The sequence below is a fragment of the Poromitra crassiceps genome (assembly GCF_964638095.1).
Source record: "Poromitra crassiceps genome assembly, contig: HAP1_SCAFFOLD_225, whole genome shotgun sequence".
Taxonomy (NCBI): domain Eukaryota; kingdom Metazoa; phylum Chordata; class Actinopteri; order Beryciformes; family Melamphaidae; genus Poromitra; species Poromitra crassiceps.
The window spans coordinates 97,282-114,629 of record NW_028152166.1 but is presented as its reverse complement, the minus strand read 5'-3'; the positions used below and the strand labels follow the sequence as shown (position 1 = coordinate 114,629).

At 47.2% G+C, this 17,348-nt stretch overlaps 1 protein-coding gene and 1 long non-coding RNA gene across 2 annotated transcripts in view; one reads left to right on the top strand and one right to left on the bottom strand.

Moving 5' to 3' along the window:
- Window positions 1-2,825: 2,825 nt before the first annotated feature.
- LOC310770776 (uncharacterized protein) overlaps window positions 2,826-17,348 on the top strand; it is a gene marked incomplete at both ends in the record, with an annotated part of 51,478 nt that continues 36,955 nt past the window's right edge. The window contains 4 exons of the mRNA XM_083663484.1: window positions 2,826-2,890; window positions 2,999-3,100; window positions 11,632-11,772; window positions 13,747-13,866. Of these exons, the coding sequence (XP_083519610.1) occupies window positions 2,826-2,890; window positions 2,999-3,100; window positions 11,632-11,772; window positions 13,747-13,866 (428 nt within the window). The remainder of the gene's footprint in view (window positions 2,891-2,998; window positions 3,101-11,631; window positions 11,773-13,746; window positions 13,867-17,348) is intronic.
- LOC310770779 lies at window positions 12,572-13,295 on the bottom strand. The gene is made up of 3 exons (XR_014552353.1): window positions 13,162-13,295; window positions 12,885-12,956; window positions 12,572-12,705 (listed from the first exon to the last, which is right to left on the bottom strand). It is a non-coding gene; the product is annotated as an uncharacterized lncRNA (long non-coding RNA).

The window sequence follows — 17,348 nt, the reverse complement described above, 5'->3', positions numbered from 1 at the left end:
ATACTCACCGGTAATTATGTTGATCTAGCTCAGCTCCTTCAACCATGTCACGCAGACTCCAGTCTGACCAGGGAGATGCAGACCATTTTCGGGGTCGTGCAGCTCCGCGATCCAACTCCTTTAAGAGCTAAGGATTTAACTACGGCAGAGTTTGCCTTGGCTTTTTCCCTCTACCGGGATATCATTTGCTCCACATATCCAATGCGGAGAGCCGAACTTGACGACTATTTATCCATTATACTCGATTTGGCATTACGTTTCGGAGGGACAGGGTTCTACTCATACCACGTGCTCTTTGCTAACCAGGCTGCCGGCCGATTACAACAGTTCAACCAAGGTTCATACTGGGGGGCACTTGACTCAGAACTATACTGTCGTATTTTCGCAGCCCGCGTCTCGCTCTCTTGCGAGTTATGCAGAGCCCCCTCTCACCCCGCCACAGCATGCACAGTAAGCGCCCCACCACCCCGTTCACGTTCCTCTTTCACTGGCACCACCTCACGTCCCTCTTTCACCGGCACCAACCCAGCCTTTAACCGTCTGTCATCAGCGGCACCCCCACCTTCTATTATTCCTAGGCAGTCAAAACCCGATGGCCCTCGGGCTAAGGGAAACGACAAAAGAGGAAGGCCGGTTCTCTACCAAGGAGGCAGAATGATATGCAATAATTTCAACGATCTGGGTTGCAAGATGTCCAGTTGCCGCCTCCTGCATATCTGCTCATTCTGCGGTGGTGCACATGCAAGGTCCGTCTGCCCTCACAACCCAACCCCGATTACAACCACATCTGCAGACAGCTGGAAAGCACGCCACCTCGCCACACCCGTTAAGGTAAATGCGCTAGCTAACGCTCTTCAAAACCATCCTGACAAAGAGTTTGTTTACTTTCTCATCAACGGATTCACGAATGGTTTCCACCCCGGTATCGAAGTATTCCCTGAGAATTCCCACATCTGCCATAACCTCCAGTCTGCTCTCACGGAACCAGATACTGTCGACACCTTATTGGCTAAGGAGGTAAAGGAAGGATTTATGATAGGCCCGTTCAACAATCCTCCTTTTTCAGTGTATCGCATCAGTCCAATAGGTGTCGCCACTCGGAAGTACTCCGGGAAAAAGAGGCTGATTATTGACTTGTCTTCCCCACATGGCTCTCACATTCCAAGTATCAATAGTGTCATCCCTAGCCCATATTTCTCAATGCAGTACGCAACCATCAATCATGCTATCACTCTCATCCGTCTAGCAGGACACGGAGCATGGCTCTCTAAAGCAGACATAACGAGCGCCTTCAAAGTTCTGCCGATCCATCCAGACTTCTGGCGCTTCTTCTGAGTTTGCTGGAAAGGTGCATTTTATTTCTCAGTGCGCCTCACCTTTGGCTGCAAAAGCAGTCCCAAAATATTTGACAGTCTCTCCGAAGCTCTGTGCTGGATCCTGGTTAACAACTACAGGCTTCCCTATCTGATCCATCTTCTTGATGACTTTCTTGTCGTCACTCCACCAGCCTCTCCTCCTCGCTACGGGCTTACCACGCTAGTCAACGCCTTCACCGATCTCGGCGTCCCTCTCTCAGAAGAGAAGACTGCAGGACCAAGCACATCACTTGAGTTCCTAGGCATTACCCTAGACTCAGTTTCATTCCAGGCATCTCTGCCCCTGGAGAAAATCCAGCGCATCATCCTGCTCCTGTCAAATTATCTTCTGACAGATCGATGCACCAAACGACAGCTGCTAGCCCTCCTCGGTCACCTCAATTATGCTATTCGCATAATTCCCCAAGCAAAATCATTTCTGTCCAATCTACTGACCAAATCGGCAACCGCCCCCTCTCTTCACGATAGAGTTGTTCTCGACGACGGTTGCAAGATGGAAATGCGAATGTGGCAACACTTCCTATCCTCCTGGAATGGGATTTCATTTTTCTATGATGACTTCATCACTCAGCCAGAAGACATACAGCTATACACAGTTGCAGCTCCCTCCATCGGTTTCGGTGGATATTATGGAGGGAAATGGTTCGCCTCCGAATGGCCCCCAGAGATCAAATCTCTCGACTCAGAGTCCCTGTCACCTTCATCGACACTGCATGAATTGTATCCAATCATCATAGCCGCCATACTTTGGGGGCACGAATGGTCCAGAAAATCCATACTGATTCATTCAGACAACACCGCGGTTGTCGAGATCCTCAACAAAGGCCGTTCACGTTCTCCCGCCATCATGCAGTTCATGCGCAGGCTCATCATGATTTCCGCTCGCCACCAATTCATCCTCCGTGCAGCGCACATTCCTGGTCATCACAACAGCATTGCTGACTCTCTGTCTCGCTTTGCCTTCCAGAAATTCAGGCGCTTGGCTCCGGACTCGGATATCCATCCCACACCAGTCCCACCGTTTTCCGCCACAACATACAACTAATGCATCCTCTAGAAAGCATCACCATCGCTTCCCAAGAAGCTATCCTCAATGGCTTCTCTCCCAGAACTCTCTCAGTTTACCTGACCGGCTGGAAGTGCTTCAAAACTTACCATGCCGCCTATCAGTTGCCATTTCCCTCTCTCGATGTCATGTCCATATGTAATTTCATTACCCACTCACGGTCAATCCAAAATATCCGCTCCTCCACCATTCAGACCTACTTAGCGGGTATCAACTTCTTCGTCAAATTAGTAACCGGCCTCCATTGTCCTTCAATCTCTCACTCCCATGTCAGCATGCTAATCAAAGGCTTGCGTAAACAGGAACCTGCTCTCCCGGCCAGACGCTTGCCACTCACTTCTGACCTTCTCAGTCTCTGCATTCATACTCTACGCTCAGGCTACATGTCTCCTACCATCGACCTAACTCTAGAAGCCATGTTCCTGCTGGCCTTCTTCGGCTTCCTAAGGTGTTCCGAATTTGCACCTACTTCATCCGTCTACGATCCATCTCGTCATCCCCGTCTATCAGACATCACCAGTCACACCTCTGATTCTCTGATATACTTGCTCCGAAGAAGCAAAACAGACCAGATGGGAATGTCTTCTCCCATCTACCTTTTCCGCCTCAACTCTTATCTCAGCCCATTTGAACCCCTGACCAAGTACATCAGCTCCAGGTACGCCGCTGAGGCATCACATCAACACCCACTCTTCCTCACTGAAACGGGAAGAGTGGCCAACCGTTTCTGGTTTCAAAAGCATTTTCGCAGAGTCCTGCAAATATCAGGCATCTCTTCAGAACACTACTCAAGCCATTCCTTCCGCATCGGTGCAGCATCCACAGCAGCCAGATCGGGTATCTCTGAGCAAACCATCCAGATCCTCGGCCGCTGGTCATCTCAAGCATACCGATCCTACATCCACAACAATCTCTATGACCTCCGTCAAGCTCACGCTCAACTCAGCTCTATCTAAAAAAATATCCGACTCTTTTGGGGGTCTGAATCAGCTCGGATGTAACCACGGCGAACAGCATCAGCTCAGGCAGGACACGCCGAGACGGAACCCCCAACGCAGAGTCTCTCCTCCTGCTGTCTCCTCCCAGACAGACATCAATGGATGACACCTGCATGCACTCTCACTTGCACCTCATCATACGCATCATGCACACTCACTTGCACCTCATCACATACACATATTATCTTCAATAAATGTTCAAACGATACAATGTTGTGGCGTGGTCCTTGCTAGTGAAATGGAAGTTAATGAATGTTAACTTAAGTTCAGGAGCAGGCCACGCCTCAACCACTCTAAACCACTCCTCTAAACCGCACCCCAATTACCTGGCAGAGTTACATATACCTGTTGAACACATCCTGCCCTGTTTGTCTCAGCTCTGTCGAGCACAGGCTGCCCTGTTGGTCTCAGCTCTGTCGAGCACAAGCTGTATATGCATTGCTACAGGATTGATAGCATTATACCAGCTCTCAACCCACCCTCCCTCCCCGTCACCCCCTCATCCCTAGCATCAACCCTCATCCCTTCATCCCTCAACCCTACCCCCCCCCCCCTCCCCTCCCATCAGGCTCATGGCACCGTGGCCACAGCCAGCAGGCTTACGCCACCACGGCCGCAGCCTCCCCTTCCCTCCCCCCCTCCCCTCCCATCAGGCTCATGGCACCGTGGCCACAGCCAGCAGGCTCACGCCACCACGGCCACAGCCTCCCCTTCCCTCCCCCCTCCCCTCCCATCAGGCTCATGGCACCGTGGCCACAGCCAGCAGGCTCACGCCACCACGGCCGCAGCCTCCCCTTCCCTCCCCCCTCCCTTCCCTTCAGGCTCAGGGCACCGTGGCCACAGCCAGCAGGCTCACGCCACCACGGCCACAGCCTCCCCTTCCCTCCCCCCTCCCTTCCCTTCAGGCTCACGCCACCGTGGCCACATCCAGCAGGCTCACGCCACCACGGCCACAGCCTCCCCTTCCCTCCCCCCTCCCTTCCCTTCAGGCTCACGCCACCGTGGCCACAGCCAGCAGGCTCACGCCACCACGGCCGCAGCCTCCCCTTCCCTCCTCCTGCTCAACCTCCTTTCCACCCTCCAGCCGCAGCGCGGTGGGGGCGCACCCATAGACTCCTGCGCACACGCATCTTTTTTCAAAAAGAGATGTCAGCCAATCTATCAGCTGCTGCAGATACAGTCAGCTTCATCAGCCACTGCACAAAATGCAGTTCATTCCATCAACAAGAGAAAGTAGAAGAATCATCCCAGATCCCTACCCTCAACCCATCCCTTCCACGTGCATCCTGGTAGCTCACCAGGTAGCACGCATACCACGAAGGCTCGGCCCTTCACACAGCCGACCCGGGTTCGAATCCGACCTGCGGTCCTCTACCTCATCCTTAATCCACTCATCTTTCAACCCCTAATTCTAACATCCTTATTCCCCATTGTCAAATCCAGTGCATGTCTCTTCCATGTCATTCACAGGATCTGTCCGGAGGGGTCTGAATCAGCTCGGACGTAACCACGCCGAACAGCATCAGCTCAGGCAGGACACGCCGAGACGGAACCCCCAACGCAGAGTCTCTCCTCCTGCTGTCTCCTCCCAGACAGACATCAATGGATGACACCTGCATGCGCTCTCACTTGCACCTCATCATACGCATCATGCACACTCACTTGCACCTCATCACATACACATATTATCTTCAATAAATGTTCAAACGATACAATGTCGTGGCGTGGTCCTTGCTAGTGAAATAATGATTAATGACAACATAGAACACTGTTGAGTATGTAGGCTACATAAAATAGCTATGCTCTTTATTTTACAAAAACAACAGCATGCTCTTCATGGACCGAGCAGAGATTAAAAATGCAGAAATAACCTGCCTCAATAAATCATCAAATGTCCATACATGTCTTTCACGCATGTTTCTCTCAGATCTGGCAACCCTGCTGCTTGCGAGTCTCAGGGAAAGTGAGAGGAGGCAGGCCAGTGAGACTACGGGGAAAGAGACAGAAAGACGAGGTAAGGACTGAAATAATAAGTAGACCTGAATATAATAGAGTAAATATAATAGTAAAGAGCTTTTATATAATGTATTGAGTGTATTTTCCCATGTGATATGAATCATAATATCTACTTTGAGGGAAGTAGCTGCAGTCATTTCAGGGAGTGCCTGTAACATTATCCAGGAAGGAACGAGAAAGTAATTTAGTCCAACGGCGACCAGAGGCAAGAGAAACACCAAAGTTGAACAATTTAGGCAACAAGTAAAGACTACAGCGTAGGCTATTTAAATGTTTTATTCTATACAGGCTATGGGTTTTGGTACCAACTATAACCGTGCCAACTGTGGCTGTTTGAGACGGCTGCTGTCGAGTTTAGCAGATATCCTACCAGACAAAGATGGATGCAGGAGCAAACGGTATAATAATAATAATAATAATAATAATGAAGATCAGACTGCGTGTGGCAGACAGTTTGCTGCGCTCTGAATCCCCCAAAAGTCACATGCTCTTTTCTTTTTTCCCTTATTGAGGATTTGTCAGACAACCAGTCACATTGAGAACACTTTCTTTCTTTCTTTCTTTCTTTCTTTCTTTCTTTCTTTCTTTCTTTCTTTCTTTCTTTCTTTCTGGATTATTTTTGGTATTTTTTATATGGCCTATTATATTTAAATATACGTCAGATCGGGAATAGTCATTTTATAGGCGGCTGCTGGCATCACATGTTCCCGCCACCTCATATGTGACGTTCTTTTTGACAGCCCTGTGACTCATCACTCTAGTATATATATATATATATATATATATATATATATATATATATATATATATTTTTTAAGTTTTTTTAAGTTTTTTTAAGTTTTTAAGTTTTTTTTAGATAGTGATTATTATTTCATTCAAATGTGTTGCAACAACAGACAGGGCAGATCAGGAAGTGTGTGGCTTTAGTGGCTCTCTTTGTTGGTGGGGCTTCAGGCTGTTACAGATGCTGCATGCCTGAATGGCTGAATGTCTCAATATCATCATTGACTGAAGGCCAGAACACACTTTCTCTTGTCCTTCTCTTTGTTGATTCCACACCTGGGTGTCCTTTGTGCAACACCTTCAGATGTTCTGAGTGCAGAGATACAGGAATAACTGCTCTGCTCTGCTGCCTTTCATCATGATGTTGTTTTCAACAGCCAGTTCCTCATGGAAACCAAAGAATGGTTTCACTTCCTCTGGCCATCCATTTTGAATGAAACGGGTGAGCGTCTGCATGGAGGGTGCTGTCTGCAGCTGTGTGCTCATGGAGTTCCTCTAGAGGGTGCTGTCTGCAGCTGTGTGCTCATTAGGGCTGTGATTTGTGTTCGATCTGCTTTAAGTCCATCGTCTGTGAATATGTGTCTGATATAGCTCACCTCCTTCAGCCTGAACATGCACTTTTTTGGGTTGAGCCTGAGTTTCACCTGTCTGGCTCGATCCAACACTTTCTTCAGATCATGCTCCTTAACTCCCTTGCCACCAATGCTGATGTCATCCACGATTATGGTGCAGATTTGTTCCATAGCTCTTTGGAAGAGTTCAGAGGCAGTGCTAATGCCAAAGGACATCTTCAGGAAGTTAAATCTGCTGAAAGGAGTTGTGGACGTTGTGCAGGTGGATGAGGGGACACACTGCTTACAGCTGTCACATGTCTTTGTGCAGAGAGGACTTTACTGTGTTGTTCAGTCAGTTCATTTATTTGTCAGATGCGTACAGGTACAGCCTTTGTTAGAGTGAGATCTGTCTCTTTGAGCAAGGCACCTCTGACTCAGTTGTTTCAGCAGGTTGTTGGTATCTGGTGTTGAAGTGATGCCTCTCCATCATCACGTTGCAACTCTCACGAGACTTAGGCCGCGTACGGCAACACTCTGTAGCCAAACAGTATAACAGTATAACAGTATAACAGTGCAACTGTCTACATCTACCATAACCTCAACATGACTGAACTTAGTTCATTGACACAAGAATTTCAAACAGAAGTAGCTGCCAAAATAATGGAAGGGATACAAATTACTGTCTATTAAAAGCAGGCCAAATTGGTCCCCCCTCACTGTGACTGTCTCTTCCCTTGACATACAATGGGTTTTATTTTGTAAATTGACAGTTTTATTTCCTGCCCAGCTCAGTCTGCTCTGTGCTGCTTGACACAACTCGAAGCAGGAAGTGATTCAAGATTCAAGATTCAAGATTTTTATTGTCACTCCATGGTACAAGTATCACGTGTGAAATTCTTGTGCTGTGGACTCCGTTTACAACATAGTGCAAATAGTACAAATATAACAAATATAACAGGGCATATGGGTGCAAAAACAACAAGAGACACAACAAGCATAAGGCAGTATAGTGATAAGACAAGTCAGAGACAGTGGCATATTCACTGCACATAGGTGCACGTGTCGGGTGCATACTTTAGACGTGCTTAAACATTTTAAATTCTGCGTATTTGACATACAGGTGCAAATAACATATTCCTTATTAAACATACAATTAAACTCGGCATTTTAAATTCGGCGTATTTGACATACAGGTGCAAATAGCATATTCCTTATTAAACATACAATTAAACGTTAGACATACGTAGTGGTAGCAGCTACAGTACGGTACAGTGCGGCTACTACACTATTTGTGTATGTTAAGGAGTCTCGTGGCCTGCGGGAAGAAACTGTTCCTCAAGCGATTTGTGCGTGCTTTCGGAACCCTGTATCTTCTCCCTGAGGGTAGCAGGGAGAACAGGCTGTTGTGGGGATGGTTTGTGTCTTTGATGATCTTCAGGGACCTCCTGAGGCACCGCTGTTTATACAGTTCATGCAGATCTGGCAACTCACATTCTGTTACGTGCTGTGCCGCGCGTCTCACTCTCCGTAGCGCCCTGCGGTCCATGGTGGTACAGTTCAGCCGCCAGTCAGCAGGCTTTCAATGGTGCCTCTGTAGAAGTCCCTGAGGATTTCTTTCCTTAGCCCAAATTTCTTCAGGCGCTTGAGTCCGTGTATTCACTGTTGGGCCTTTTTGACGACAGTGGCGGTGTGGCCGGCCCATGTCAGGTCCTGGTGGATATTGACTCCCAGGTACTTGAAGCTGTCCACCCTTTCCACCACTGTGCCGTTGATGTTGATTGGGGGGTGTGCGCCCCCCCGCCTCCTGTAGTCTACAATGATCTCCTTGGTCTTGGAGACGTTCAGAGAGAGGTGGTTGTCCTGGCACCATTGTTCCAGGGCCCCCACCTCCTCTCTGTAGGCCGTCTCGTCGCTCCCCGAGATCAGCCCCACGACTGCTGTGTCGTCTGCAAACTTCACGATGGTGTTAGAGGTTTGAGTCGCCACGCAGTCGTGGGTGTAGAGGTCATACCAGAAGGGGCTGGAGACGCACCCCTGGGGAGCTCCTATGCTGATGGTCAGTGGGGAGGAGGTGAGGTTGCCCACCCTCACCACCTGGCGGCCGTCTGTCAGGAAATCCAGGATCCAGTCGCACATTGCTGTGTTAAGTCCCAGGTCCTTGAGCTTGCATACCAGCCTGGAGGGTACTATGGTGTTGAATGCTGAGCTGTAGTCCACGAACAGCATTCTTACGTAAGTGTCCTTCCCCTCCAGGTGGGACAGGGCGGTGTGGAGCACGTGTGCTACTGCATCCGCTGTGCTCCTGTTGGGCCGGTATGCGAATTGTAGCGGGTCGTGGTCCGGGGGGAGTGTGGGGCGGATCTTTGATATGACCAGCTTTTCAAAGCACTTGCTGGCTATTGGTGTGCGGGCTATTGGGCGCCAGTCGTTGAGGCTGGTCACTTTCTGCTGCTTGGGAATGGGGATGATTGTCGCTGCTTTGAAGCAGGAGGGAACTCGTCGGAAGGAGAGAGACTGGTTGAAAATGTCTGTGTATACGCCTGCCAGCTGGTGGGCGCAGGCCTTGAGGACCCGCCCGGGGATGCCGTCCGGGCCGGCCGCCTTGCGAGGGTTGCGAGGGAAGTGAAAATGCACAGGGCGCGTTTAGCGGAGCAGAGCGAAAACGCTTTCAGGACCGTGCCTTGAAGCACTGCGTCTGGTGGACACAGGCATTCACTGACTATGCATTCCATTTTCAAATTGGCCCCTCCTTTTGTCATTGCCGGCCGACACTCATCGATTTGCAAAGCATGCTGGGATACCAGGCAGCGACGAGAGGAGGAGGCAATTTGAAATCGACCAATGGAAGACGGAAAGACAGGAAAACAGCCAATCAAGCTGCAGCACCAAGCTACCAGCAGGCGACAGCAGTTGACAAACGTTGCTGTAGTCTGCACATGGTGCTAGACAGGCTGCGACCAGCTCCGGTGTCTTCCTCGCTGTCGTAATGCAACGCATCCCAGTGGAATCTGCTGGTAGAAGTGGGTAAACACAAAGCCAGCTGAAAAATAAGTGGGTAGGGTATACACCGTCTATCTGCATCTACCCTGCAATACACCACTGCTTGCAATGTAGAACCAGCAATGTCACTTTCTACTTCTTCTGGACCAACTGCTCAAGGATGCTATTATACAACTGGGGTACAAATGTAAATTGCTGCTGTTTATATTTGGAAGCCTAGGTAATGTCCACAGGCTGGCTGTTAACTCATTCATGGCCAGTTTAGGACTGCCAATATTTAGCACAGGCCAAAGATTTTCATAATTGTTGGTCATCTTTCAAGACCCACAGTAAATGATCTATTAGCACCAAAGTGATTTGCAATACCTCAAAATGAAGATGTACGTCTCTGGGTTCACCAGGAAAAAAAAAGTGAGCTTTTAGCATGTTCTGTACTCTACTTATAGCCATTTATATACACCCTGTTTTCACCCAAAAGGTCTCCATGAGAAGATAAACAGGAGAAAAGGCAATTTTTGTAAAGCACACATTCTCAGGCAGAACTCGCTCTCAATTCTTTTATTTTGAACTGTATTGACATCAGACATGTAAATATTATTCGTTATGACACAAATGAAAAAAAATATATATATATATATATATATATACACATGAAGTGCTTTTTTTTTACATTCAACAATGCAGTTTACTCAGTGTGAGTGAGTGTGCAGACAGACACACAGACAGACAGACAGACAGACAGACAGACACACCGACAGACAGACAGACAGACACACACACACACACACACACACACACACACACACACACACACACACACACACACACAATCCCCCTTTTATCTTCGTTGCGTGATTTCTAACCCCACATAGGATAAGCAATAACCACGCCCTGTGGCGCCGGGATTGGCCAGGAGCAACACTGGAGGGCACGCAGCCCAGCGATTTCATGAACCAACTGAATAGCTCTTGAGAACGGACAGCGGGCTGCTGTGACTGCCGCTTCTGCCTTGTTAGCTGTTTGTGTGTTTATTTTGTTTTGTTCTGGTCCACCCGTCCTCGTCCATGTCTCCCTGTCCTATCCTCCCTGCTATTTGATCGTTCCCGTTTTCCCCTCGGCTATTCAACACGTCCTCACCGCCCTCTGATCGATCATTTCCTCATTCCTCCGATGATCAAACACCTCTGGATTACTTTCTCCCGTTTTCTCCCGGCTGGCACAGAGGAAGGCGACCAGCTCCTGCAGCGCGCCGAGTGGCGTTTCAATGGCGTTTCTCCTGTCTGCACAAGGAAGCGTTTATCCGTTTTCTGCTTTTCCTCCTGCTCAATTTCAAAACAACAGCTGCGGTATGTGTTTGTTCACGTGTTGCCGGCTTGCCTTAGATGCTAGGGACCTGATACTATGTCACAGGCTGGGGAAGTGTTTGAACTACGCGCTGCAGTAATAAAAACGAAAACACGTCAAACACGTCATTGGCTGGGAGGGCTATTCCTGATAACATGTCAAAGACGTCATTGGCATGAATGAGTTAAGTGGCCTGCAGAGGGCAGGACAGCCCAAAAAGCTACAGTAAGGCACTGGCAAAATTCTGCTCTATTTCTGTAACCATTTTCACAGCGGTCATTTGTGTCTCAAAGGCAGGGTAAACACAGGTGTAACCAAAACATTAATGATTGTTTCCAACTTCCATTCCACTTGGGTGTTCCAGTGCCAGGGCCCTCATTAATGTTTTGGTTGCACCTGTGTTGATCCTGCCATTGAGACACAACACGCGTGCTTGTGTGTGTGTGTGTGTGTGTGTGTGTGTGTGTGTGTGTGCTTGTGTGTGTTTCTCTCAGACTGACTGAAGTCCAGAAGATGAGTGTGTGTGAGGAGGAAGAGGAGGGCAGAGCAGAGTCTCCAGTACCCAGCTGTCTGACTCTGTCTAAGACTGACTGGTCTAAAGACTTCAGTAATGAACCTGGACATTCAGACACAAAGTAAGATGACTGTTATACCAGAGGTGCCAAATGATGATACAAATTTAGTTACTTTTTATTTTGTAATCACAGCGGTACAATCATTTCCTAATCAAATTGTGTGTTTTTATACAAATAACCACTATAGATAACAAGAACAAAGGAAAAGGATAACATTTATAATTTTGAATGGTTTACACTGACATCAAGACAGTTTAAATTAGTTTCCGGGATGGTTCCGGGGCGGCGATGTCATTCTGCTACTGCAGTTATTTTGGTGAAAGTAATGCAAAAGTAGTGTAATAAGTAATGAGTTACTCTACACAGACAGTAATATTGTAAAGTAACTACTTTCAAATGAAAGTAACTAGTAATAGTATATTACATGTTGAAAGTAACTTGCCCAACACTGCAACCAACACAGAGAACATGAGCACCGTGCTGAAATCATCACATTGAAGCAAACTAATCAAGACCTGCAGTGTGGTCTTCATCACACTAATGAACACACAATACATTTCATTATGCAACATCACATGCATTGTTGTCTGTCTTGACTAGGGATGGGTACCGTTCACATTTGAACCGATACCGGTACGGTACCGGTACCTGGAATTCGGTACGGTACCCAAAACGGTACCATTTTCGGTACTTTACACACTCTATTAACAAAAAAATTACAGTTGTAAAAAAAAAAGAAAAGTCCAAACTTCTCAATTTCAACATTGTTCTTTATTTAGCACATTATTTATTTAGCACCAGACAAAATAAAACTCCTCCCTACAATACCTCCCTACCTCTCCCCTCCCAAACCAAGAGTTGTAGCAGCAAGGTTAGTTTAGTGGGGTTGGGGAAATAGTACTTGATGTCCAACACAGCTTCCAGCAGGGCCTGGTCTTCATCTTCAAAGAGCTCCCCAAGTGCTGAAAGTTTCTTCTGTTTATTGAGTGGTATCTGAAAATAAAAAAAGGCATCGTGATTCATCAAGCATTATTTGTGTTATCAATAGAAAGAAGTGTCAGTGCTATGCACATGTTAATAGAAATGACAATTGATTGTTAGTAACATAGCTTAGGCTACACTATGAATAACACACCCATTATCACTCGTCATTATGCAAAATAATAATTTACCTGAACCATATCCACCGCTGAGAAGAGGGTGAATCGTGTCCTCCTGTGCGGCTGTCACTGGCACATGGTTACCTAGCAATGAAAGCAAGAGTGCAACGTTAAATAACACGTCTCACGGTCGGTGATACGAGCTGATGATAATTATTATAGAACGTTAACAACGCTAAGCTATAAAGCTAACTCAGCCAAGAAGACAGTGAAAAGCCCTGTTATCTAACAACCACAACGGCAGTGAAACAACTTATCCAGCTAACGCTAGCAAATTAAATAACGTTACCTGATGTTGTAGAAGTCGATGCCTCTCTCAAGTTCCGTCATCATCCTCCTGCAAGACTTCAGCTAACGTTACAGCTGACGAGCTGAGGAGGTGGCTAACGTTAGCTGCCGTGCGGTGTCTGCTTCATTCACTCAGGTTATCTAACACGTTACAGTCTTCAGCATTTAGCTAAATACATCTTGTGTTTGACCATGCTTCCTCAAGTTTGAGGTGTTTCCCTAGTCAGCTTTCCAATTCACATCACAAATGTTGCAACCAGTGTTGTCTGAGTCTATCTTGGTAAAGTGTAGCCACAGCTTTCGGCTGGCCCTGTTTTGCTTTCAGGATCTTCAGGTAGAGTGACGTATTGACGTAACGCGCTCTCCCGTGTTGCCTTAAGGTTCCGTCGGAATTTCTATTTTACCCACTCTCTTTCTATTACTCAGTTGCGTTCAAGTACCGAAATTTGGTACCGTTCGTTTATATGTGAACTGGTACGGGGCAGTACCGACGTATTTCGGTCGGTGCCTGTAAAAGTACCGAGTTCGGTACCCATCCCTAGTCTTGACTAGAACTAATGATGTGTATAACACATGTCTGTTTCAGAGGTCAGTACCACAGGCAGAGAGCAGAGTCTCCAGTACCCAGCTGTCTGTCTATGAAGAGTGACTGGTCCAGACATGGACCTCCAGACTTCAGTAATGAACCTGGACCTTCAGACACAAAGTAAGAGGACTGTTATACTGTCAGCCTACCTGAGAAGACTACAGTAATGATGATGAAGGAACATGTTCTGTTCTGTCATGTAGAATTAGTTCCCTTCACTGTTGCCTAGTTCAGTGGTTCTCAAAGTGGGGTCAGGGCTTCCTGGGGAGGGGGGTTCCAGGGGGTCCCCAGCAAACATGTGAATCACTTATTTTCACATGCTTTTGCACTACCTCACTTTCACTAGCAAGGACCACACCACAACAATATATCGTTTAAAGGTTTAATGACATTGGAATGTGTTGAGGTGCAAGTGTCTGAGTGCATGAGGATGTTGTCCCATGTCATGTGACTGGTCTGGGAGGTCAAACTGAGACCGGGCAGAGGGAGACTCAGTGTGGGGGTTCTGTCTCAGGCCGGGCAGAGGGAGACTCAGTGTGGGGGTTCTGTCTCAGACCTGGCAGAGGGAGACTCAGTGTGGGGGTTCTGTCTCAGACCTGGCAGAGGGAGACTCAGTGTGGGGGTTCTGTCTCAGACCGGGCAGAGGGAGACTCAGTGTGGGGGTTCTGTCTCAGACCTGGCAGAGGGAGACTCAGTGTGGGGGTTCTGTCTCAGACCGGGCAGAGGGAGACTCAGTGTGGGGGTTCTGTCTCAGACCGGGCAGAGGGAGACTCAGTGTGGGGGTTCTGTCTCAGGCCGGGCAGAGGGAGACTCAGTGTGGGGGTTCTGTCTCAGACCGGGCAGAGGGAGACTCAGTGTGGGGGTTCTGTCTCAGACCGGGCAGAGGGAGACTCAGTGTGGGGGTTCTGTCTCAGACCGGGCAGAGGGAGACTCAGTGTGGGGGTTCTGTCTCAGACCGGGCAGAGGGAGACTCAGTGTGGGGGTTCTGTCTCAGACCGGGCAGAGGGAGACTCAGTGTGGGGGTTCTGTCTCAGACGTGTGCTGCCTGAGCTGATTACATCTTCAGAGTGTTTAACAGCTGAGCTGATTAGAGACCCGTCCCCCCAGACAGATCCTGGAAATTAGACATTAGGAGAGAAATGCACCAGATTTGACAAGAATGAATAAAGAGGAGATACAGGGTCCCAAAAGCACGCACAAATCGCTTGAGGGACAGTTTCTTCCCGCAGGCCACGAGACTCCTTAACATACACAAGTAGTGTAGTAGCTGTACTGTACCGCACTGTAGATGCTACCATTATGTATGTCTAATGTTTAATTGTATTTTTAATTAGGTATATGCTATTTGCACCTGTACGTCAAATACGTTGAATTTAAGGCCTGAAGGGTTAAGCGAGCCCAAGCCCGTCTGAGGCCCGAAGTCAATATGGTATGGTATGGTATGGTGTTTATTCTTAATCCCCGAGGGGAAACATGGTTTGCCACCAGAGCCAGTACAGATACAAACAGGAAACGGTAACATACAGCACAGTAACAATAACACAGTAGAAAGAGAGAGGGCCTCACAATGCAGAGCTAGCAGTGTTCATTAAAGAATTTTACAGAAGCAGGAACAAAAGATCTTCTAAATCGCTCAGTAGAGCACCGAGGCATCAAAAACCTATCACTAAACGAACTACGCAAGGCATTAAATACATTAAACAAGGGATGGCCTTCAAAAGAAAGAATAGAGTTTAGTTTTCTCCTTGTTCTCTTGGCTATAATCATCTCCAAGGAATCAGGGGGAAGGCCAATCACTGAGCCAGCCTTTTTAATCATTTTGTTTATCCTATTTTTGTCCATGACAGTGATGCTGCCCCCCCAGCAGAGCACAGCATAGAAAAGGACACTAGCTAGGATACCTTGGTAGAACACATGAAGAAGTGACCTGCTGATGTCGAACGATCTAAGCTTCCTCAAGTGGAAAAGTCGAGACTGGGCCTTCTTGAACACAGAATCTGTGTTCTTCTTCCAATCCAGCTTACTGTCCAGGTGGACACCGAGATACTTATAAGACTGGACTATTTCTACCTCCAGCCCTTTAATTATCACAGGGGAGACTTCTGCCTTCTTCCTCCCAAAATCAATAACTAGCTCTTTGGTCTTTTCAACATTGAGCAGTAAAAAATTGTCATCACACCAGGAAACAAATAAATCAATCTCCTTTTTATAGGCCGGGTCATCACCTTTGTTGATGAGACCAATAAGAGCAGTATCATCAGAAAATTTCTGCATATGACACATGGCCTCACTATGTCTGCAGTCCGCAGTATAAAGAATAAAGAAAAAAGGAGCTAAAACTGTTCCTTGAGGGGCTCCAGTTTTTGTCCAGATAATATCTGATACAGTGTCGTCCAGCCTAACAAACTGAGGTCGAGGCACAAGATAGCTCATGCACCAGGCGATGGTTGAATTATGCAATTTATATTGAATCAGTTTATTTGCTAGAATATGTGGCTGGATAGTGTTGAAGGCGCTCGAAAAATCAAAGAACATTTCCCTAACAGAGCTGGCAGATGATTCAAGGTGACTATACATACGATGTAACATCAAAATAAGCGCATCATCAACTCCTACACTCTTCCTGTATGCACATTGTAAGGGGTCTAAATAAGGTGCCACCTGATCCCTGAGGTGGCCCAGCACAACCCTTTCAAAACACTTCATAATGTGACATGTCAGAGCAATAGGTCTCAGGTTAGTGAGGCTATCACGCACATTGTTCTTTTTAGGAATAGGGACAAGACATGAAGTTAACCACATTACAGGAAAAGCAGATGAAGACAGAGACAGAGAGAAAAGAGCATGAAAAACATGGCACAACTGGTCAGCACAGACCTTGAGGGTGCGTGGATAAACACCATCAGGCCCAGGACCCTTGTTCACCTTGATATGCTTAAACTCCTGACAAACCTCTTCAATATAAATTACAATAGGGGGACAACAATCCTCAGGACTAGGCTGAGCCAGAGAGGAGAGGATGCTCTCCTGCTCAGCAGAGAAATCAAATTTATCAAATCTAGCAAAAAACTGGTTTGCCTGATTCACATCCATCCCAGAGCCCGAACAACTGGAATTCTTGGTCCAATCAGTGATGGATTTAATGCCTTTCCAAAGGCCCCTGGTATTGGTATTGGACATTTGTCTTTCTACCCGATCTCTATATTTACGTTTTGCCTGTTTTATTTAGGCTTTCAGCTCCTTTTGAGCATGTTTGATCATATCTCTATCACCACTGAAAAATGCACTCTTCTTCCGGTTAATTGCAGCTTTCACCTCCCTCGTCACCCAGAGTTTATCATTGGGGAAAGTTTTAATGAGTTTAACGGGGATGGCATCATCAACACAGAATTTGATATAAGCAGTGACTCTATCAGCTTTACTGTTCAGATCAAGATCATCATCATCTAAAAATACAGACCAATCAGTACATTCAAAGCTTGCTTGAAGTTTATCACAAGCGTCATCCGACCACACACGCACAGTTTTAGATCGCTGTCTCCGGATAACAGGAGAATAGCTGGGCATCACACATAACAAGTTGTGGTCAGATTGACCAAGAG